The 26,171-nt window shown below is 31.8% G+C and overlaps 1 protein-coding gene across 3 annotated transcripts; it reads left to right on the top strand.

Annotated features, from left to right (window-relative positions):
- The first annotated feature begins 47 nt into the window (after positions 1–47).
- On the top strand, positions 48–12,549 carry LOC125071654 (fructose-bisphosphate aldolase-like). 3 transcript variants are annotated; one of them, XM_047681966.1, is made up of 10 exons: positions 48–185; positions 3,130–3,246; positions 3,839–3,930; positions 4,793–4,967; positions 6,253–6,456; positions 6,867–6,982; positions 7,486–7,585; positions 7,791–7,990; positions 9,008–9,082; positions 11,430–12,549. In XM_047681966.1, the coding sequence occupies exons 2-10, from the start codon at positions 3,135–3,137 to the stop codon at positions 11,523–11,525; spliced, it is 1,170 nt and encodes a 389-aa protein (XP_047537922.1). In that variant the 5' UTR covers positions 48–185; positions 3,130–3,134; the 3' UTR covers positions 11,526–12,549. The 3 variants fall into 3 exon arrangements, with proteins under 3 accessions (XP_047537922.1, XP_047537920.1, XP_047537921.1); XM_047681964.1 differs by lacking the exon at positions 9,008–9,082 and having other exon boundaries at positions 49–185; XM_047681965.1 differs by lacking the exon at positions 11,430–12,549 and having other exon boundaries at positions 49–185; positions 9,008–9,586.
- The last annotated feature ends 13,622 nt before the right edge of the window (positions 12,550–26,171 follow it).

Consider the following 26,171-nt stretch of genomic DNA (forward strand, 5'->3'; position numbering starts at 1 on the left):
TTCTTATTTGAAAACAGATGGCAGCTCTTTATGTCGGTAAAACGGTATTCGCCTGCTTAGCATGGTTATCAGACCTTCAAATGACCTTTTATTCGTGTCCTCTCCTCTCTTAATAATTTTTGACAGTTCTGTCCAGTATCAGTTGGGGAGTGCATTAGTTCCAATTAGAATCTTCAAATAAAAATGTAAGTGTTTTCAGTTTATTTTATTTTAAAAGTTTCATTTTACTATTTCCTATGTTTACTTTCCAAAGAAGATTAAATCAAAGAAAGATTATTAATATATTTAGTAAGTTTTATGACTACATGATGTAATACTTTGTATTAAATATTTAATTATTATAAAAACTAAATAGGTTTACTTATTTTAAACTCATAATTGTTGTACTATGTCAAATATTTTTTTTATATTGCTTATTCTTGCATGTATTTTCACTTTCTCCTTATTGCGTACTGTAATAAATTCTTAACTATATAAATTAATTTATACCTAACTATAAATAATAGAATATTCTATTGCTTTCTAAATAATTAATGGTATATATTGCATAATAAAAAAAATATATATTCATTTTGTTGGCATTTTTTTTTTAAATACAACATGCGTAATTTAATGAATGATTGTAAAATCGTATTTGGTACAGCTCCAAACTCTATATAGAAAGTAAGTACATTTCTTTAGCATACGTAAATAAAACTATCATGTTCGTCACGCTGTGTAATGTGACCTCTGAAGGTCGCGGTCACCTTTTGAAAATGAAATAAAGTAAAATTTCCAAAAAAATAATAATGGTTTATTTTGTAACAGCCGATATTAAGTATGGCAATGTAATGAGCAGCAATATTTTTTTCAAACACAATATTTATATTATAAACAAAATATTGATATATTCTCTTTAGTTATTTGAATGATAATGTTACTTTATAACTGAGAGACAATTACAATTAGTCAATAGAGAAAAGCAATTAAAAAATACTTTTGAAAACAGCCAGATAGCTGATGACATTATTATAGACAATTATGAATTCCATTTTTAAAAGTGTAACATCATTTATGTCATTGTAAATTGTTGACTTTGACTGTCACAGTTTGTTATGGTAAGTTTTTTTTACTACTTTCATAAAAAAATGTTGAGTATAAGGTGAAATTTTAAGTTTTTTTTTTTTATATAAAATTCAAAAATGCCACCAAAAGGCAAAAAGGGCAAGAAAGGCCCTCCTGAATCAGGATGGATGCCTGGATTTGGAACAAAAGGTATATATTAGGGCTTTATTCATTATTATTGGAATAAGGTACTTATGTCTATTCAGGGAATACTATTTTAAATTTTCCTTTTTGTAGTTCCATTCCATGACTAAAGTTTATATAGATATGATATATTTAGTAGTTTTGATAATTAAATTAAGTTACTAATCTTTTAAGTTTTGTATCTACAAACTTTTACTATAGTTGGTTACTGTTTTGATCGAAATCAATGTTTTTTTTAATTGTGGTAGAGCAGAGTTATTAAAATGTATTCCTTTTCTTTTAATTTGTTAATTAAATATGAGAAGATTCAAAAAGCCCTGAATATTTAGTATACTTAGTAGTACGCCTGAAAGAAATTGATTATTTTGGAAAATTATCAAAGGTATTACCTCTGATATTATTGGCAATTTCAGATAGTAATGCTCCTGTTAAATTAGAGCTGTCTCTGGGCTAGGTTTATATATTAAAATCTTCTGTATGTGTGTTACATACACAACTGAACTCCTTAATGGTCTGATAGATTCGATGAATTTGTGTGTATCCAGGTGGGTGATATGGGTGGTGATTCCCGTTAGGTGATGTTTGCAATTGGGAAATATATCAATTTCTCTTAGACAAACTCAGGACAAGAAGCTTGTATAATAATATAAAAGTATGAAATGAGTTTATATATTGTCTATATAATTGTAGGTATAATACCCTAAAATCTTCTTATGCCAATTATAAACTATTTAATCTACTTTTATATTTGAAAACATTTTTGGAAAACATATGTAAAATTATATGTCTTAAATATTGTTAAAAAAATAACCATATGTATGTAAAATTGATTTCTTATAATTTTTGAATGATTACCAATTTTGATAAAATAGAGACTAAACCTTACAATACATTTAAAAAAAAAACACTGACTATATTATTTATTATCTGTGTTGTATATATAAAATGAAAGAAACAAATTGTGGCATATAGCTAACCAGCGGCTTTACCCGCGCGACATGTACAAAACTTTACCTATAGCACACAAACTGACATTTGAAGAAGTAAATTGTCTTACCCGGGACTCCAAACTAAAAATGAGTCTTCAGTCTCAATACCAAATTTCATCCAAATCAGTTCAGCAGTTTAAGCGTGAAGAGATCACAGACAGAGTTACTTTCGCATTTGTAATATTAGTATGGTTATAAAATTATTAGAACATAAACTAGTTCTTATAAAATAAGAAGATATCTGAAGTACATAAATTCCCTTACGCATGTTAAAAAGTTGAAAGTTGCTTGCATTGAATACCAGTTGTTTAATCAGAAATATAGCACGCCTGTAGCACATAGTTGTATAAATTAAGCAAAAACAAAGACCAACTAGTATAGTTTATTTTTATATATTGATTAAAAATTTAAAATGTCACTTGTTGTCTATGACTTGTTATTGAATTAACCGGATTTAATATGGAGGTGTGTCTACTCATGTTTTAATCATGAAATGCTAATTAAACACACCTACTTTGACGAAAACATGTTGACTAAAACCGTTCCGATAAATTGATAAGAATTTTAATATATTTTTGTAACATATGATCTAATAGTATCCTGGTCAGTGATAAGCATTTGTTTTTTTTTTTACATAGTATATTTGAGAGTTATTATTAAACATATTCTTTACTATTGAACTTTCTAAATAAAAAATATCAAATTTAAATTAATAACGTAATAAATACATAATAACAATATATATATTGTATAAGAAATGCTGCATTCATTCATTCTTTATACACTTACAGTTTATGTTGAAAACCTTTTTGATCAAATACCAGGAAATCATAAACCATGTAGCGTATTATAACTATCAGTAATAGTACTAAATATTTTTTTTCTCTTGCAGCCACTATGTCTACTTACTTCCAGTACCCCACCCCCGAACTCCAGGAGGAGCTCAAGAAGATCGCTCAGGCGATTGTTGCTCCTGGAAAGGGTATCTTGGCAGCTGATGAGTCCACTGGTAAGTCTTAATTTAATATTATAATTGGCGCGTCAAATATTAGTTCGTCTATCCAAGAAAATATCAATCTTCAAACGTTGTCCACACAGAAACAGTAATTTGATTAGCTTGTTACAAAAAAGAAAATCTGTAATGAAGATTTAACTAAGATGAATGGACAATAAACTAGAAATTTTGCCACTTCACCAACAATAACATGACATATATATATACAATAAACTTCATAATTCCTCTATGCTCTATCTTCTATATTCCTAATACCTTACAATAGCACTTACATTTAAAATTTAAAAACACTTTAAAAAGACAGTGACTTTGCTGCCATTATAGTAAATCACCACGTAGTTTATGATTGCCTGGTACTTGAGTATCAGTGTGTATATATAGCTAGCTGAACCTGCGGCTTTACCCGCCCGAAATTTATAAAACACAAACTTCCAACCCAAGGGGGGAACCTGATAAATCAGTGAGTGGTATTTCGCTTTTATATACATACATACATATCAGATATTTATAGGCAAATCTAGATTTTCCTCCTATTTCCCTCCTATTAGGTTAACTCAATTTTATAGACATTTTTTTTTTCATTAAGGTACTATGGGCAAGCGCCTCCAAGACATCGGCGTTGAGAACACTGAAGAAAACCGTCGCAAGTACCGTCAACTCCTCTTCAGCTCGGATCCGGTAATTATATATATTCTTACTAAATGAAGTGTACAATGATTTTCTGAATAATACAATTCAGATACAGGCAATTTTATTGAAGACACTTGAAGGTCGTACGTACAGTCACTATCAAATCGTTAATATTAAAGAATATTTTCTAAAACTGTAATCTTAATGCAATATAATATCGATTACTTCATGAATATCGGCTTTCTAGAACTTTATAATGTTATGTCGATAAATGTATTCACTGAATTTTGTCAAGTAAATAGATTGAGTGATCTATTTACTTGACAAAATCCAAAGTCAAAGAGCGCGGGCGCCTCACTGATGATGATCATGTCTTCGGTCATTGATGAGGCACTCCAAAAGATTGCTTATAATATTATTTGGATGGGAGAAAACCACCGATTACACACGAACACTTTGTGTTAAAGATGATTTTGGATTATGTTAAAAATTTATTATTTAAAAAAATAGTTATGTTACTGCATAAATGTTAGAAAGGGATGGTTATATTCGTAAGAGTTAGTACGGATTTTCGGTTAATCTTGGTAGAATTTATTTACCACAACACGGTTTACATTTATTTTAATATATCTGATATGTCTTGATAATTGACAAAAGTAATTATAAAGTCCTCCTCGAATAATAAGGTCAAATTCCTTCAGTCGAAGTCCTCAAATATAGAGTGTGGATCTTGGTGGGGGTAGTTTAATTGATATGACCTTTAGAATCACGAATTGGAGATGCTTGTTGAGCATGCTTCAACAGAGTTATTAAATTAAATATTTTGGGTTTGATTCTCTATTCAATTCAAACTAGAAATAAATTGTTTGGTAGCGAAACGTGGTAAAAATAGTCATATTCTACAATTCAGGCTGTCTCTGAGAACATCTCCGGTGTCATCCTCTTCCACGAGACCCTTTACCAGAAGGCCGATGACGGAACTCCCTTGGTTGCCTTGTTGGAGAAGCGTGGAATCATCCCCGGTATCAAGGTCGACAAAGGTGTTGTACCACTCTTCGGCTCTGAAGACGAATGCACTACCCAGGGTGAGTTTAATTTCAGGACTTGTACAGCTCTATGGTTTGATATATTACCGCGAATATTGAAAATGGAGTTGAATTTAGAGTAGAGAAATATCAATATTTCTTGGTTCTAATCTCTGATCGGGTCAATTAAAACTTATTGGGTTTTTTCCGTCTAGAAATTCTCAGTACCTAGCTGAGGATTGTAGAAGACGACAGTGTCACTTCTTTGCATTTGCTGAACTCTTTCCGAACGTGTCGGATTCAGTCGAAATATAAATGTAAATTGATTGAAAGTCAAGACAAAGACAACTAAGTTTCTTGCCGGTTCTTGAACTTGAAAATAGCTTTAATCAGTCTACTTTAATAAACATTATTTCGATTGTTAATTATAATACTTTAATGCGTATTTTGAACTCGTTTTGTTTTCCATATACTCGTACATATATACTATATTCATATTGACGATAAGTCGTGAACTTGTTATTATTAGGGGCTCGTCTTTTTATCAATTCAGATAATAATGTCAAAGTCCGAAATATCTATATTTAAGTTATAATAATACGATTTAAAATTTCCATTTAAGATAATACGTAATATACAAATATTTTTCGTTTTTATCGTAAAGAACTGTGCGTTTGTAAATTAATACTATCTTATAAAATTATTTGTCTCGACTAACAAGCAATATACACCCAAAACTAAGTCTAGTAAGCTGAAATTTTTCCTGAAATTCGGGTGAGAGAGTGTAATATATCTAAATATTTTTTTTAAATGTTTAAAATTAAATTTATTTAACGTACTCCGTGAAAGGATTCTGAATAAAAATTAAAATGGTTTTTGAAAGTGATAATTTCATTGTTATAACTTTCTAAAGAAATGGTTCAATGATTATTATCGACGAATACGTGACACTGGTCAGTGGTCAGTGGTCACGCTACATACATACGTAATGTGTCAACTTCAAAGGTCGCGAGACGTCTTTATGTGTCTCATTCATTATGCAACATTAACGATAAATGTTTAACAAAGATATATTGTTGTTTATTTCATGACCAAAGTCAAATTCAAGTCCACCGTGTCATCGAATTTAATAATATCTAATTTTATTGATTGGAAAATGGTGTCGATTCAGAATAATTGAAATGTCTTCTAAAAACCGTTTTAGGGCACGTTTCGTGACTATTACTATATTTTTTAATATTTATTTATTCTAATACTTTGAATTATTGTTATAGTAATTTAAATATGTATGTAAATAATATTATTATTCGTAGACGGTATAATTTAATAAAAATATGTTTTACAGGTTTGGATGACTTAGCTCAACGTTGTGCTCAGTACAAGAAAGATGGCTGCCACTTCGCCAAGTGGCGTTGCGTGCTCAAGATCGGCCGCAACACACCTTCGTACCAGTCTATTCTGGAGAACGCGAACGTTCTTGCTCGTTACGCTTCCATCTGCCAGAGCCAACGCATCGTACCCATTGTTGAGCCTGAAGTACTTCCCGATGGTAAAGTATTGTCACTACTACCTAAAGCTATTTTTGTCCAAGTTATTGAATTTAGCAATATATGAAGGCGCTATAAAGTTAAAACTCCGCTGTTTAAACTACTAGGCGATCATAATTAATAGGAAGATTATTGTTTATATTTCAAAAAAACTGATGCATAATTTTATTAGTATTATACTAATTCTATTAATGTTTAAAAAAATTAACTGTCAACGTTGTAAATTTTTTTTTTTTTATCTCAGTTCTCAAATAGTGAAAACCTGTTTGCATGTTGTATGAGTACAAAAATGTCGAACCAGAACAAACTTGACATTATTGTACTAGGCGACCATAAATAATTAGAAGGCTACATTTCAAATACAACTCAGTATTTAATACGGTCTTATATAGTGCTCGTTCGATTGTTCTAGGCGAGCACGACTTGGACCGTGCACAGAAGGTGACTGAAACTGTATTGGCCGCCGTATACAAGGCGCTCAACGACCACCATGTCTTCCTCGAGGGTACTCTCCTCAAGCCTAACATGGTAATTTATTATTTTTATTATTTACAAATAATTTAAGGGGCAGGTATCTGTTAAGGCAATATACCTGTATCACATAGTGAGTTGTAATTTATAGCAAGCACTTAGGCCGCTAGCGATGCTATCTTTAGATGTCCATATAAATATATATAGAAAAAATTACGGTTCCAATATGGTTAAGCCAACATTTTAAAAAATGTTTAAAAAATATGAGTTTTTTCATTTGAATAAAGCGATTCGATATCATTTTGTGTATAATTTCATTTTGTTTTACACAACGTCGTTACGGATTGGTGATACATACCAGCAAATATAATATGCGTTTCTGAATTTTAAATCTGCCTGGTAAGAGACCTAGATCAAAGTGAAATCAAAATTAAATACTTGAAAACTCATTGATATATAATTAGTCATTTTTAATAGTATTTCCACAGAGAATTTGTAAAATCTTTATATAAGACTTAAAATTACCTCATCCAATAATTTAATATATTTCGTATTTGAAGGTAACCGCCGGACAATCCTGCAAGAAAACTTACACAGCAACTGACATCGGTCGCGCCACCGTCACCGCTCTCCTCAGAACCGTACCTGCTGCTGTTCCCGGTAATTTTGTGTGTTCTTATGTGTTTATCACTTCATCAGAATACCGAGTATCTTACACTTATTAAGAAAACTAAATAAGTAACCTAATAAGTGTTTAGTTATAACATGAATATTCGTTAAAAAGTAATCATCATTTCATTTTCAGTAAAGTTCATGTTCAAAATCGCAAGAAATACTATTTATTATATAATTATTCTTATTTCAGGAGTAACATTCCTCTCTGGCGGTCAATCCGAGGAAGAGGCTTCAGTTAACCTGAACGCCATCAACACCGTCGAGCTGAAGAGGCCGTGGGCTCTTACCTTCAGTTACGGTCGCGCCTTACAGGCCTCCGTACTCCGCGCTTGGGGAGGCAAGCAGGAGAATGTGCTCGCTGGACAGCAGGAACTTATTAAGCGTGCTAAGGTAATATCCCTTGTATTTATGAAACCCTGGTACATATCTTATGCTTCTATTTGTCTAGGTTGAAAAAAAAAACAAATATTTGGTAAGTAAATAACAAATTAAGTTAGAAACTAATAGTCTCGTCAATATGATCAGGATAACTGCCATGAATTTTCAAACTCGATTGTAGTGTATACGTATTGTACAAGAAAATAATGAACTAAAATAATAATCAATACAATGAGTGCTTTCATTCATAATTGTTATTAATAAAGTTTGAAATTCATGATAGACAGACCAAGGATCTTTGTAATTTATGATATCCTAGTACTCTACGCTAAAATGAGCTATCCAGAAAAGATGCTGTTTTGCTGTTAATTCACTGAGGTAATCAATAAATACTTTTTGGGTTCCTAGTAAATGTATCATATTTAGTAGGCCAAACTTTTCGCGAGGTGAGTATATGAACTAAGTCGAAATAGTTCAAAAAAAATCTTGTACTAATTCTTTACATAATTACAGTAGTAACCATTACCTAATATCAGCATGCAAGTAAATAATAGTAGCGATATAGCTTTATGTGTTGTAATCAGTATATTAACCTACAGTTTTAATTTAAAGGTCAAGTTAAGATCACTTTAAATAATTATTGCTGCCGTCTTGATACTCTACAGAAAATTAATGATTGTGTAAATTATTAGACTACCTAATATGTCTTGATCAGCTTATAAAATGTTATATTATATTTTATTAAAATTTAATTTATTATTGTAATAATCAAGACAATATTTAAAAAAAAGTGATCATAGCTAAACCTTACAGAATGTACCTCTTTGTTCATTATTAAGTAGAATGTATCTAATTTGTTTTATTTTTCATTTTTTTTATCTATGCACGTTCCTTGCACCACATCGACGCATCGCGCCATGGCAACGATCGATTCTACCGAAATAAAAAAAAAAACTTTACTCCATTCTTCAATTCATTATCACAAATGAAATATAAATTAATTGTGCTGCCATAATATTTTTTATATAGGCTAACGGTCTTGCCTGCCAAGGTAAATATGTAGCTGGTTCGATTCCCTCTCTCGCCGCTTCCAAATCAAACTTTGTTAAAGCCCACGCTTACTAAATTTTTTTTTTTATATAATTTTATGTAAAATTATCCACATTCCTTTATACAAGACTTAATTATCACAAAGTTTAATTTTAATGCTATTTTATTACTCGAATTATGGCAGCATTTAATATAAAACATATATTACGAAAAAGTTCTTTTTTCGAAATGTTTTTATTTTATTTCAATTTTATTGCAACACCTATTTAACTGTCATCTAGTCGATTTCAATAGAATTTGTGCACAAAGTAAAAAGTCACTATCGAACTGTTCATTGATTTCTAAATCGAAAACGTTAGTCTTAAAAATGGATATATTTCTTGTCTAAGTGCAAATTCTATTGAAATAAACTATAATTATGTACTTATACGTAAGTAACCCACACATAGAGTAGCTAGTTATTGTGCACGTCGTTAATAGCTTGTGTGTAATAATTTTGTGTAAACGTTTATTTACTAACATTTCGTTTTCGTTAATAAAAAATAAACAATAAAACTGCTTCGACTTTTTTTTTATCCTTGTGTGTATAATAGATCTATTCACTCACAACAACGCGTCTCTTCACAACAAATTATCGGCCTCTATTTGTATGAGTGAGGCTTGTGCTTATAATATGTCTTAGTTGCGCGAGACGATTGACATACAAGTAACGACAGCAAAAAAATGTAAATAATATTATTACGTTCGTTTTAATATATGTGTAGGTAAAATGATGCACCTTCGTCAGTGAATAGATCTATAAAAAATAAATGAAACCCATCTCTCATCCGATTAAAATTTTAACCACTTCTAGCCTCAGACCATTTTGTGTTTTTAGTCATGTAAAAGTATTACCTTCACATGTTTATTTCTATTCCGTAAAGAGGGCGTTTCTTGGTCAAAAATGAAGATAGGTTGCAGTCGAATAGCCTATTAGAACCAGAAGCGGAGTAAAGACAAATAAATAACTGACGTTGAATTCGAATCCTGATTAATTTATATCATAAGATTGATCAGGATTTCATAAAAACGTGTTAATCAAGTACTGGTTTTAGTATATATTATAGCATACTTACTAGCAAATCGCACGGAAAATCGAAGGTTTATTTACTTTACTCCTTAGATTTGAATACAGTTTAGGTAATTACAATATTTTTGAAGAGCTGTAAAAAAAATTTACAGAATGTTAGCCGAATACAATTGCCACTATTTTTTAATTTGGAAAAAAAATCCCCTTTACCAGTATTAGCAATGACCCCTCTTTTCTTAAAAATAAGAATTGCAAAAATTGTGAAGGTTTATTAAGATATTTTTTTACATCAACAACAAATTACTATTATACATCAGCGTAATTGTAGAGATGACTTTTTGTTTAAATGATTTTGTTGAATATTTTATTAAATTATTTATTTGCTTTCAGTAGTTAGTATTACTTGTGGGTAGATAATATTACTAATGTTTGAATTTTATCAACAATTAAAAGTAAAATACCGGTCTGTTGAATATATATATACTCTCACAGTAAGTATATAATATTTATTTTATTATTCTGATAAAGACTGGTTAGCCGAATATATAATTGCCTTTGCCCGTTACTATAAAAAGTATAAATCACTAATTACAGATTTAGTTGACGGCAAGAAATCGCTCTTAAATGTTATGTCAGTTTGACACCTAACGACCACCTAAAATTTTGGATTTTAAGTTACTGGCTTGCTTAATATTCAAATTTGAATACTTCGTATTGTTGTTTGGTAGTAGAGTAAATGGTGCTGGAGTGACCGACTCTACCATCGTTTAATAGCTTTTACGGCAATTATTTTTTTTTTACTGAAACATTCAACAAAAATCATATAAAAAAATTTAGCGTAGCTTTAAACAGTCGACTGCTTAGAATATTCTTAGCAAGATTTTTTATTGATGTTATAGTCTGTGGTCAAAATTAAACAAGAAAATAGAGTAATAATGAACATTTGATATTACAAAATATAATATATTTATAGCATTATTAAAAAAAAAACAGTTACATCATAAAAAAAAGCTAAAGATAAGATATACAGGAACATGACATTCACGCTTGTGACGTCAACAATCTAAATTTAAACAAAGTCTAAAATTTAATTGCGAAGCGCAGCTTCTTATTTAATAATATTATACACTAAAACCTCCAAAACGAGCTTCATCTACTGATATAAGTTTTATGTATATCGTTTTAGTCCTTATTTGATTTCTGGCAGTCAATGAGGTAAAACAAAAAAACGGCTCAACACTTATAGTATAGACAACAACAACCCTAAATATATTCAATAGTGATACAATGTTTTTTTTATCTAATTTTTCATAAAATATTTTTCTTTCCCAGGCCAACGGTCAAGCATCCCAGGGCAAATACGTCGCTGGATCCGTAACAGGTGTGGGCGCTGAAGCCGGTCTTTTCGTTGCTAACCACGCATACTAAACATAACATACATACACAGACCAACAAATACGCTCTTATATAACTGTGACTTGAACAAAACTATTGGAATAATTGTTTATTCCTTATTTCTTAAGCACAATGAAAACCTAACTAATTTAAAATGTCGATTCATACGTAAAACACGACAGACTTTAAAAAAAAAATTGTTTTGAAGATATATCATATTTAATTATCTGTGCACCAATTTTAGCGCCTACATAGATAAAGAAGTTATTTACAAAATTAGATAATACCTGTGTTGAGCGGGAAATTAAAACAAGATGGCGCCTCGTTCCATAAATTGATGGCTCTATATACATTCACACTAGAGATCAAAATATAAATGCCAATTGGCATTAATTTTTTAGAATTTTAGGATGAATGTTATTTACTTAGTCCTCAAAATTTGAGATTATTAGATGAGAAGAAAAATATTTATCATTAAAATCGTAAATGTAGTATTGTGTAAATGTCATTAGAAAAAATTAAATTAATCATCATTTAGATGCTTTATATAATCTGTGGCAGTAATATATTACATTCTTTTTAGAAATATTAAGTACCTAATTTATTTTTATCAATCAATAAAAGTGACAGTTTATATGGATATTTTTTATAAATATTATTTTATAATATATCTACTTTAGGTTTTTAATGTATTTTGATATTAAGCGTAAAATATAATAAAATAGTTGTTCTATAATGTAGTTTCATTTTGATCCTGTGGTTAAAAAATATGAATTACGTAATATATAGTATTTACTCGTAAATTATCTATAGAATAATATGTATTAATATGTTGGTATATGTTACATAGTTTATTTGTAATATGTCATCATTAAATTTGTAATAGAGAGGGTACCGCTTGTTTATAGTGGGGTACTCTAGAACTGCCACTCCTCGGCACCATTTTGTAATGGTAATAATATTAATCTTCATTTAAAACTACAGTTTCACTACAAAAATCTTATAAGTGTATCATTAGAATGAAAATAAGAAAATAAATTAAGATATGAGAACTAGACACATGTGATTTATAAAGACAATCAAACCTACTGCTCCTTGATCTACGTGAAGTTTGTATTTCAGGAGAAAATTTTGATTGTATTCCTAATGGTCATTTAAGGTAACAAACTTCTACTTGAATTTTATCCTATTGTATTAAAATTGTTAGTAGATAATGAGGCGTGGGCCAAAACTTTCCAATGCAACAGGGAAAATAGTCAAACCAATGTAGTGTATTTTCAATGTGCATACTCGTTTGAATACATTTTAATTCAATGCTAGGGCTTAGTTCTAATCTGATGAGAAATAGAGATTTGATAAATAACAAACAACTTTATTTAAAGATAATATATATATATATTATTGTATAGGGGTAAAAAAGAATGCCGTTGGTGGTAGTGGCTTTGCGCCATGCCTACTACCAAGTACATAAACAATTATTAGATTGGGCATAAAATTTAGTTCCCAAAGTTGGTGTCGCATTGTTGATGTAAATAATGGTTAATATTTCTTACAGAGCCAATGTCTAAATGGTGCTGATCACTTACTATCAAGTGCCCATTTGACAGTCTACCTACCTATTTTGTATAAAAATAAAAGTAATACAAGCATGAATAAACGAACGTCGTACGTCGATATTTGATTGTTTGAGCTTTCTCGACTTAAATCTCTCGCAGAACGCCTTGATTTTTTTTCATACTTACGTTTTGCATTAACATATAATGTGCTATAATTTATACTCAGGCGCTAGTTAAGTGAAATATATTAGAAATTCACACTTTGGAACACAACAATACTACTACACTACTAAGTGGTGCTGTTTGGCGGTAGAATTTAGGATTAGTGGGCGATAGATGCCCAGACGTGCTGGCAGAAAGCTCTACCAGTAATCAAGTATTCTATTTCATTATTATTAAAAATATTTATAGAGATTTAAGATCCTGGAATCGATAATTCCTGAGATGTGCGAATATTTTCGCTAAAAAGTACCTAATTATTACATCTTCATACGCAATTTTTGAAATATCTTTGTTGGATCTAATTGTGTATTATATCGATAGTAAATACTTTCATAAAATAAGTGATTTTTTTCGAGAATTTTTATTGGTTACGTGACAGTCGAAGAAATACAGGATTTTAAAATAATATATTATTTAATTAACTATTAAACAATATTTATTTTAATTAAGGTTGTTTAACCAATTTTTTATTAATATTTCAAAACAAAACACACATTTCACACACACACACTGACACACATTTCAAAATAATATATAAAGTAAATAAAAGCGTATGAATGTTTTTATTCAATTTTTTTATTTTATTTTGTCTTCATGTTGTTCACCAAAACGGCTGAACCAATTACGACGAGACTCACCGATAGACAGCTACTATATTAAGGAGTAATATAGACTTCTTTTAATTTTCAAAATTAGAATTAGCGTTCGCGGAAAAATATACAAAAAAAAACTCTTTTTTTCTATTATAAATACAATATCATTTTAATGATAACAGTAATTTACTTGATGGTAGGGCTTTGTGCAAGCCCGTCTGGGTAGGTACTACCCACTCATCAGATATTCTACCGCCAAATAACAGTACTCTGTATTGTTGTGTTCCGGCTAGAAGGGTGAGTGAGCCAGTGTAATCACAGGCATAAGGGACATAACATCTTAGTTCCCGAGGTTGGTGGCGCATAGGTGATGTAAGGAATGGTTAATATTTCTTACAGCGCCTTTGTCTATGGGCGGTGGTGACCACTTACCATCAGGTGGCCCATATGCTCGTCCGCCAACCAATGCCATAAAAAAACTCAAGAGTTTGTTGACCGCAAAGGTTCGTAATTTAAAATCAATTTTACGTACCTAGTAAGGAAAATTTTCTAGACATAAATATATATCTCGACCAGACTATAACGTATATGCAGCGTCAACAATATTGACCGATCGTGCCTGATGAACCGGCTTAATCAATGTAAGCTACATTACACATTTACTAACTGAGCTTGTTTACATCGACGATACGGGAACGACACGATGTTTATTATGCCTGTATCTCCACAGACACGTTTGTGCCTTTAAATCTTTAATTAGTATCAGAATTCCTGGCGACCTTTCCCTTTCTCTCTTTTCTTCCTATCTCTTTTCATTGTGTACGTTTACGTATTATATAATATTATTTAAACATATTTTTAATTATAGTCATTTTGTTAGTCCCAAACGCTGTTTATTTTATTGTGTCTGTTACATATTTAAGTACATTATATAGAAAAAGCAACTACGTTCTAATCGAGTGTACCAAAACACCTCACGTTTTTATTATTAATTTGTTAAATAGCATATCAGTCAAATCATTGATAGGTTAGGACTTAACAAGAGACCAAGGAAAGTTCTGATTAGATTTTAGAGTTAGGTGTCCCAATGAATATTCAGAGTGAGCGTTCTAGTGCTGCGGTGTGTTTACTTTTGAAAGCCCCCTTTTATCTCTTCGACCAATGACTAGATTATGTGTGTTTGCTAACATCAAAATGCGTCACTTCTTCAAAGCTTACTGTTAACGTAACTGTGATTATTTTTAGTGAGTACCTACATTTAGCGAGAGAGTGTTTAAACTGATCACTTAAATGCTGTACTTTGAAAATAATCGATAAGTGTGTACCCTTATTCGTTTCCAATAGTTATTAGTAACTCTGGTGTTTGTGGTATCATTGAAATACATTCCTCCTGGCTGTTTATTTGATTAGGTTCACTTAGTGGCAGGGCATTGTGCAAGCTGGTCTGGGTAGGTAGGTCCCACTCATATATTTTCCACCAAGGTTTATAGGATGAGAGACCCACAGGCATGAGGGACCACATGTCAGCTTCCAAGTTAGAATCATACGGCGCCAACGTATAAGGCCAGTGGTGAAAAATTACCATGAGTTGGTCCATTCCTCCGTCCCTCTACCGTTGACAAAAAAAATGCAAAATTAAATGCAGTTGAAACTATTTTGGAAACAATAGTTTAGAAGTAATTGCTTGTTTTTCCGACTGCTAGACTAAGGCTTCCTCTCGAATTTTATTTATTAAAATAAAAACAAAACTTTATTCAAGCCAGCTACTACAGGTTCAGAATAGAGACTATACTGAAAAGAACCGGCAAGTAGCAGTTATTGTTTTTGTCAATAAAGTTCCATAGATACAAAACAATTAAATTATTATTTATCCTACATGGATATCAACAAATAGTAACTAAAAACTTTTTATCATCCATAATAATCCTTTATAGAGTAATACGCCTGTGAGTACACCATAAATCAGCGAATTTGCGTTTATAAGTAAGTATAGCGTTCGGTTAACGGTATTGAAGATCGTCTTGAATTTTATCGCTTCGTCTGTCGGGTAAATGACTCGCTTACTTGTATTGTGAAATTTAATTTCTATTATGTTCTCGAATGTTCTACTCGAGATGTTAAATTAAACTCCAGAAATGAATTTTTCACATGTACAAATTAGTCTGAATATTTCGTACTAGTGGTAATTAGATCTAATGAAAATTAGGGAGATTTGTTTGATTAAAGTATTTGAAAACTTTTACGTCATAAATATTAATTAAATAATTAATTGGAATCAAGATATACGTATAGTTTTGTAATGTTAAAATAATGGAATGGAAATATTTTACGTGTGTATAAATCGAATGGAAAACTTATGGATATGTTTATTAGTGGCCATTTTAATTGTATATGTATCGGTATAAAAACTACTTTTAACTTGGAAAAAATTGACACTACATTGTACTGATGAAGTCTTTTACTCGGTGTCGCGTAAAAAAAATGTTCAAAGGTATCTGAAAAGTACCCGAAAATGTTTTTCAATAAAAACGTTTAAAAAGTATCTGATTGATGGGAGAACTCTTGGTGGTAGGGCTTTGTGTAAACCTTAGTTCCCAAGGTTGGTGGCATATAGGTGATGTAAGAAATGGTTAATATTTCTTACAGCGTCTTTGTCTATAGGCGGTGGCGACCACTTACCATCAGGTGGCCCATATGCTCGGCCGCCAACCAATGACATAAAAAAAAGAATTCGGTTGATGTTGACTTCTTACCCACTAAAAGTCTAGCAAAAGTTATAGGGTTATTTGACATTGCCCATTTGTGGTCAATTTTTATAGCACTCGGCGTGAATTCAGCAAATCCTCTACAAACGGTAATCTCAAGTTTGATCCGTTTTTTTTCGGGGTAACTTTGAGGATAACAGCTCGTTTCAATCTCGACTTCTTCGGCAGTTTTCCGCACGCATCGGTGGATCTCACTTTAGCAAATTAAAGAAAGGGAAAGAGTAGAATAGCGTTTCCTCTACTCCAGAACGCCGATTTCTAGGGCCGCGAAGATCTTCCTCTTATAGGGCGATCAAAAGATAAGTAGCCTTCACAGGCCAGGGCGTGTGTTCGAAGTGCTGAGATTATTTTGGTCATCTACTAAACTAGCGATGGAAATAGAAAGTGACCAGAATCTCTAAACGTACTCCTCGTAGGGAGATTGCTAATCACAGAAGAACTAGGAGAGACACGTACTATTCCTCAAGACGACGTCAGTTGTTAGCCATAGTCCTACCCACCACGCACAGCTTGCACCGGGAGGAGGTGATTGACCTTTACCTAACCGTTTAAATATTTTATATTAAATTTTTTTTTTTATAGCATACTTAATATTAAATTTTTTTCTTATATTATATATACAATATATAATATTATAGGGTATACGATAAAATTGAAGGTGCTAATGAAATTTAAAATCATCGTAATGTAAAATATTTAACTAGGAGAGTTATAACAGAATATTAAGAGATCCTAACGATCAACTCATGCTCATCGTAAAAATCTCCATTCATAGGGGCAAAGACGTGTCGTTACGAGTGTTAATGGTTTTCACGGGACGAGAAGTGTCAGAGAAGTGGTACTGCCCAACTATAAGTGAATCTCACGGGTGGATTTGATTTTAAACTTCCGTACATTCGTTTTACATAGCAATATAATTATTAGAATTATTTAATTGAAGTTTAAACAAAATATATCCTATTTTACTGCATATGTACTATTTTTTATAATATTGGCAAACGGACGAACAGATGGACCACCTGATGGTAAGTGATCACCACCGCCCATTGACATTGGAACTGTAAGAAATATTAACAATTCCATATAGAGCTAACACGTCATCAACCTTGGGTACTAGTTACACTGGCTCATTCGACCCTTCAAACCGAAACACGACAATCGTAAGTATTGCTGTTTGGTAGTAATATCTGATGAGTGGATGGTACTTGGGTAGGTAGTAGTAGACGGCAAAGCCAGACCACCAAGTAAAAATAATTTCACAAGTTTTTGAATCGCATCTATATGATATGGGAGTCATCTCTTTGACTTTTTCTGGAATCCTCACAACATTTTGAAAAATTTCATTGTGATGAGTTTAGTAGTTAGGATGTGAATGAGTAACAATAAAAATCACCTTCAGATTCCTTTACATTAACAATTGTAATTTCAGTAGTTCATCCAATTGTTTTCCTTATGACAGCTCAATCACTTTTAAAATAAGAAATAGTGTTACAAGCCAGTATTAAATGTTATAAAATAATATCAATTAAAGTTGTACAAATTATTGATCAATTAGTAATAATAATTGTAATAATATGTAATAATAATAATAATGTGACATTATTAATGATATTATTAATTATGATATCCTATGACGTAGCACCGTATTGGAGGCTAGGGCTAGTCTCGTAACAGAATGTTAGTTAGGATTGTATGCATTTTTTTCTTTACTTAAAGAATTTATGCGTTAAAACGAATACGTACATTAAAGTCAATTTATTAATTTAGGTATGTACTCATAATATTACGTTATCCTTTCCATTAGTAACGCCTACCTTAACCAATTTTACTAATTGAGAAGCTGTTTCTGTATGGGGTTCATGAATTGTATGTATTTTGCAGACATCAGTATACATCACCTGTTCTGAACTCACATAGCTGACAGCTGTTAAGGCTCTAATGACTTTAAATGACATTTCCAATGAATCATATAGTCTGTGGGATACTCGTCAACATTATACGACATAATGAGTTTACTCGTTTTGTAGAATGCAAGTACGTAAGATATTTTACGTAAATGTTGATTTGCAATACTATTCTTAAACTCAAAAATCTATAATGATTGTTAGTTCATTTCCTTATCGTTTTGTTTATTTATTTTAACAATTATTTTTATCATCAACAGCGACTTTTAATAATATTCTGGGTCCCGATTCTCAATAAAACCTATTAAATCATTATCATGGGACACTTTTCTAGTATATCATATTTCGTGTATGTATACTGACGAGATATCTCAGAAGTCTCAAATTGGGCGAGCATCACGGAATTTTCATATGCCTAATTTGTAGTAATAAATGTTCTCCTCAGACTCGTAAAAACCTCAAAAAGAGAGAGACAGCGGTGAAAAATTCACTGGTTATTACATGTCTATGCTGATTTTTATGTAATGATGATAATGAAATGATGATCACGTATATTAGTGGCAAGAAATCTATCCGTTTATTGCAGTTTCGTTTCACTGGGCGTAAAACGAACCAACAGTACTGGTGCCAGTGGAGCAAACAAGACGGAGTGTTATACTTCGATGTTTCTCCACGTATACTCCCAAGCCATACATAATTGGAAAAAATCAATATAATGAAATTGACACAGTCGAGTTCTCGAAGGATTGAACCCAGAACCTCGAGATCTGAGGCATATTTCTAGCCATTTACCAACGCGAGAATTACATTCATATATTATGTATACTTACATAATTTTATATGTAAAGAATATGTGTTACAGGATGTTTATTAGTCCGATGCTTGAGTAATCGACACACATCAACCAATTCGAACCTGTATTTAAAAAGCTATTAGTAAAAGTAGATTCTTAGAATGGATCCACTTTCCTGGTTTTATTTTTAAATCTCTAATGACTAAGATAAGCTGTATAATATCTACATGGCTGTAAAAAAGTTTACTATATAATCATATCGAGCTATCTCGTTAGTGATTTATCGAAGGGGAAGAATGGGGTAAAGGAAGACTCGGAGCGTTCACCTTTCACCTCCGTTATGGTGTGTCAAGTTTTATATTTTAACTGGCTGTTAATAGCCCGTTTCGTCTGGCGTTGATTAAAATTTATTTATTTCGTTTACTCTGAGGGTTTTTAAGGCAGACCATTTTTTGTAGTGATTTTTATATATATCCTACTTTTATATATAATTACTTTTACTTGGTGGTAGGCCTTTGCACAAGCCCGCCTGGGTAGGTACCACCCACTCATCAGATATTCTACCACCAAATAACAGTACTCTGTATTGTTGTGTTCCGGTTAGAAGTGTGAGTGAGCCAGTGTAATGACAGGCACAAGGGACATAACATCTTAGTTCCCAAGGTCAGTGGCGCATAGGTGATGTAAGGAATGGTTAATATTTCTTACAGCGCCTTTGTCTATGGGCGGTGGTGACCACTTACTATCAGGTGCTCGTCCGCCAAGCAATGACAAAAAAAACAAAAAATAATAAAAAATCCACGTGTTTTCTAATAAGTAAAATTTACTTACTGAAAAAGTGTTTTTAGCTCGTTTAGGTAGGTCCACGCCCTCATCAAATATTCTATCGCCGAACAGTAATACTTGATAGATTGTGTCCCGGTTTAAAGGGTATAATTGAACGATCACTGCGTTGTACAAGTGTTACACTAAACACAAAGAAACAAACAATAACCAATAATGTAAAAATAAGTAATTTATGTATTAACAGATTCTTTGAAACTAACTAGTAATAGAATACACAAAACTAGGAAAACATACAGAAAACTCAGGACTGTATATGTACATATAAATAAAGGAATTATATATTTTCACTTTTAAATTAAAAAATTAAACACGATACGCTCACATTTTAGGGTTCGTACCAAATGTTATCAAAATCGGTTCAGTTTGGCCGTTAAAGCGTTACAGACTTATATATAGATTTACTTTCGCTGTATAAGATTGAATATGGTTAATTTAATATTATATCATTTAGAATTATTGTTAACCATGTTTTGTTTTAATTTTAAAGCATAAGGTGTATAGGATTTTTCGTAAGGTCACTTCAACTTCTTTCAATAGTTTAGAAATATGTCGACCTAGCTATGACATAAAAAAGACTGTACGAATGATTTCATGTTTATCTAATGGTATTGTAGGCCCCAGAACAAGGATTTAGGATTAGGGATTAGGGTTTAGATTGTTTTGACACACACAAATGTAAAACTTTGTGAGTGCCTTTTTGCGATGAGTCTGACATACTTCTAATGCGAAAAGTTTTGGCACTGCTGCGTTTTCGAATGCTCGTTTCCTGAAATTGTCAATATGACGTCACTATGACTGTCCGTATATACAACTTTGATTTTTTGATTTGTTTTTGTTATAAAATTAATTTAAAAATTGTGGTCAGCTTGTCCAACAAAAATTATGCTGCGTATGTAGTGTCCACCACCCCGAAAATGTCGATATGACGTCATTATGTGTCCCCAAACATATACAAGTCGAACAAAAATAACAATGATGAAAAATAGTATTCTAAATGCAAATATCGACATGTCCGACAAATATATTGAGCTAAATAGACAGTCCGACAAAAAAATTAAAAAAGACATTTCATTACTATATAATCGTAAATTTCTTTTTGACAATTTCTGACCGAATAAACTTAAATATTATTAAAATATATTCAATTGACATAAAATTTGTCGTATAAAATTACAATTACCTACAAAATAATTTCAATCGGCTAATCTGATAAATTAATAGGTAATCTGTTTTCTTTTATTTTATTATTTCATTGTATTAAAAGATAAAAACATACGTATCTCTCTCATGTTTCCCTGGAAAAAATATAGCTATTACGCTACTCAAAATCCATATATCTATAGATATTATCTAACCATATATAACCACTCACTGATAATAATAATAATATCACGAAATGTCAGAAACTATAACACCTACAAACTTGAAATTTGGCAAGTAGGTTCCTTTATAGGGTGTAGACATCCGTTAAGAACGGACTTTACGAAATTCTATCCTAGGGGGATAAACGGGGGTTGAAAGTTTGTGTATTATAAATTTCGCGCTGGTAAAGCCAGAGGTTCAGCTGGTATTATTTATTCATATTTTAAAAAACTTAATGAACAATACATCGTCCTACATTATGTATGCAAAAATGTTTTCAATACACCACCGATTTTTGGAAAGAGGCCATTCTCAACAATCGAACTGTGGAGGAAATTTTATAGTGCACAAATATATGTGCTATGCGCAACCATATCCGCACTCTGAGCCCGGTGTTATGGTGCTGTCTGAAGTACAGGACTGCACAACCAACTTCCTAACTCGGGGCTGTTACTAAGAAATAGGTGAAAAATTGTGGTATTTATAACCGGATTGATGTGAAGTTTTATAAGCAAGTTAATATTAGACCCAATAATTCACAGTTCTTTTGGCAAATGGGGCACCTGTTGGAATTTGGTTACCACCGCCCATAGACATTGGCGCTAGAAGAGATCATCACCATCTTTGGAGCCAGCTTTTTTCATCGACCTTGGGAGCTAACATTGGGACCTTGGGACCCTTCAAACCGGAACACAACAATTATAAGTATAGATGTTTTCGGTAGAATATCCGATAAGTCGGTGGTACTAACTCTACCACAAAGGACAAATGTATTTAAGCTACCTCTAAATTTACTTTTAAGTGGCATCAACGTGAGCACATATTGTCAGAAAGCCTCTAGTTTTAATGACTTCTATTATGCACTATTATTACTTATTATTTATATGGAAATATTGTATTGTCAATTATTAATAACCGTCTTCATGGTTTTTTGTTTGACCTAAAGGTTGACTGGCAGAGAATTGCGAAGTTCGCCTTTTGTTCCATTTACTTTGTGGTGGTCAATAAAGTGTTGGAATAAAACAAAAACTTTCCTCACGATCAATAGTTTATTTATCCTGAAATCAAAACCGGATACAAAATTAATGATTTGCTCGATCCTTCCATTCTGACCATTAAAGTAAGAATGCCATTTTATAGGTTTACCCCTCGTATTAAACGTTTACACGCCCCCTCCCCCTACTGTAGCAACATCCGGTTTTGATCTATTTTAAAATAAAAATTAGTTTAGTCAAAACCGGATGTTGACGATCAAAGTTAAATGTAACAACTTTTCTACTGATAATATTCTTAACACGTAAAACAATATGATCACATTAAAATAAATATGCTAACAAAAGTATTTAAATAAAAAATATATTTTTAATTTACCAAATTACCATTACATTTGATGGTGAGATTTTGTAAATAAATAATATTAATAATATCTTCTCGCAGCCCTGAAGTTAATAGTTGATAAACAAATTCGTTTCAAACGATCCAGAACGATTTTCTCAAGTGACAGTTTAAGTGTTGTTCAACTTAGTGACTTTAAATTTATGGTGTCAACGTCCTAAATAACCTTGTCCTAATAAGTGTTTGTTTCTGGTTATATTAAAGATTAGAATATTGTTTTAGAGAGCTCAACTTCTCTCGTACATACGTATATATAGAATAAGGCGATATATACATATATCATTTTATTTTATAACGAAGAGGATCAATACGGTGATAATGTATGGGTTTCTTCTGTAATTTACTTGGTGGTAGGGCTTTGTGCAAGCCCGTCTGGGTAGGTCCCACCAACTCATCAAATATTCTACCGCCAAGCAGCAGTACTCAGTATTGTTGTGTTCCGGTTTGAAGGGTGAGTGAGCCAGTGTAACTACAGGCACAAGGGGCATAACATCTTAGTTCCCAAGGTTGGTGGAGCATTGGTGATGTAAGGAATGGTTAATATTTCTTACAGCGCCATTGTCTATGGGCGGTGGTGACCACTTACCATCAGGTGGATATCATAAAAAAAAATTGGTCCTGTTTGTAAATCAGAAAGTCATCGATAGTAACACAAGCTTATCAATCTTTGTTATTAAATGTATAACAAAGCTGTCGGGGGGTTTTTTGTCAATCCCTACTTTTAATACTATGAACATTAAAGGAAACCAATCCATTAGTGAATATTTCAAAAAGCTTCTGGCAAACGACAGGCTTTAAAAGTCTGTCATGTCATGCACAGTCCCGATTTACTAAATGAGATAAATCCAAGCTAATGATGAAGACGATGATGATACTATTATCCACAAATCGCTTTTTCAAGTTTTGTCCATCATCGGGTGTCCCGTAAATAGGCAATAAAGTCATTAAGAAAAAAAATATTTCGTGTCAATAGATTGTCGTTACGGACTAATGGGCCGTGTGTCACGGGCCTGATATTAATTATCAGCTCTGTTTCTGTTAAAGGTGTTAGCGAAACACGGTTCAGCTTCGGTTCAAATTTCTTTAGAGTCGCTCTTATTGTTTTGAGTGTGTTTTGTTTCGTACCTGTTACTGGGGATACCTGAAAAGTACAAAATCAAAATTGGAATATTCTTTATTCAAGTACGCTCATGAAGGACTTTTGAATCGTCGTGTTACAGTGTTAAATTAAATGTAAAGCTAATACCATCGGTACGGAAAGTAGATTATATCGAGAAAAATCGGCAATAACTCAATAATTACTCATTTTCGCCCTTTAGTTACGGAGTATGTCAATAAAGTACAAATAAATGTATATATATATATATATATATCAAGTATTAATTAAGTTTTAAGAGCTCTTGTTTGTCAGTAACCGTACAATTATCTGCTCTTTGCCTGATTCTCTACAGGGTGTTATTTAAAGTCAAAATTATTAAAAACATAGTTAATTTAGACATACAAAAATGCTTAATTATTTTGACCAGAATATACATAATATTATGTACTAACTCGTCACGATGCTATATAGTATCCATGGAAATTAAAATATGTATTTTGTAATTAATTTTATCATTTTATCATATATATGGATATATAATTGGATATATAACGAATTTGGTATATTACTTAGTAGTTAATATATGACAATTGTTACGAGACTAGCCCTCGCCTCCAATACGGTGCTACGTCGTAGGATATCATAATTAATAATATCATTAATAATGTCACATTATTATTATTATTGCATATTATTACAATTATTATTGTAATTAATTGATCAATAATTTGTACAACTTTAGTTGATATTATTTTATAACATTTAATACTGGCATGTAACACTATTTCTTATTTTAAAAGTGATTGAGCTGTCATAAGGAAAACAATTTGATGATGGGGGCATTGTAAAAATATAGGGAGAGATTGAAACATCATGGTACAACATAATTTTATTTTGCCATCCCGAACTACTGGAATTACACAATATTAACTAATAATAGTAATATTTCTTTTACTATTACTGGGTTATTGCAGGCCCCTCTGGGTAAGTACGAACCCACTCATCAGATATTCTACCGCTAAACAGTTATTTATTATTATTTTATTTCGGTATGAAGGGTGAGTGAGCCAGTTTATCTAAGCAATCAAAATGATATCATCATAACTAAGTTCCAAAGTTTGGTAGCACATTGGCGATATTGGATGTATTTTTAAAAAGCATCTTATCTTAAACATCAAGCTTGCTTTGAATGTAATAAATATTCGTTAAGTAACTCAATGTCTTAATGTCGTAAGTGTATATAAGACATTTTTAATTTAATAGACAATGATTTACGTTTCTTCCTGGTAGAATTTATGGGAAGTAGGTAGAAGTCGACATAATAAATTAATGTAGGAAGGAATAATCTGGCTTAGAAGGTAATTTTGATTTTCCGTTTATTAAGCGATGTATTTTAGTTTACGTTCTGAAATTGTATTACATTTATGTTCGTCGTTGTTAATAAATATTAATAAATATATCAAGCGTGTGATAATACTAACTTACTATTTAATATTCAGTTTGGGCATTGTCTAAGCTAAATGATCGGAAACACCCGTGTAAAAGACGGGCATGCGCGAGTCGGACTCGCGCGCTGAGGGTCTGTACCATCAAACAAAACTGAAAGATTTACCAGTTTTCGGATATTTTTCTATACTTGTGATGCAAGATATTGATACAAATTTCATGAATCTAGGTCAGTGGGAAGTACCCTTTAGGTTGAGTCCCTTTGTGAATGTATATAGTTTATAGAGGTACATTTAGATTTAGAGGTTCGATTTTTTCAAAGCTAAGGCCATAGACCTCTATTTGGTGTTTATTTCAACTCTATGCCTCTACGTTTTCCTAAGAATAATTGTCTTGGCGGACAGACATACAGACGGACAACGAAGCGATCTCAAAAGGGGCCTTCTCCTTTACGTATAGGGAACCCTAAAATCAAACGGTAGACTATATATTATAAACATCACGTAAGCTTATATGTCACGAGCCGGAATCAAAACCGCAACCGATGACGTTGATAGTATACTTAATTTTCTGTTTTATAACCATTGAATAATTATTCAACACGTCCGTGGAACAATAGTATTTATTTGACAATCGAAACAAATATCAGGATATTCTATTGTTTCGCGATAATCGGACGTTATTTTGTGATGTAATTT

Source organism: Vanessa atalanta, chromosome 20 (genome assembly GCF_905147765.1).
Source record: "Vanessa atalanta chromosome 20, ilVanAtal1.2, whole genome shotgun sequence".
NCBI classification, from domain to species: Eukaryota; Metazoa; Arthropoda; class Insecta; order Lepidoptera; family Nymphalidae; genus Vanessa; species Vanessa atalanta.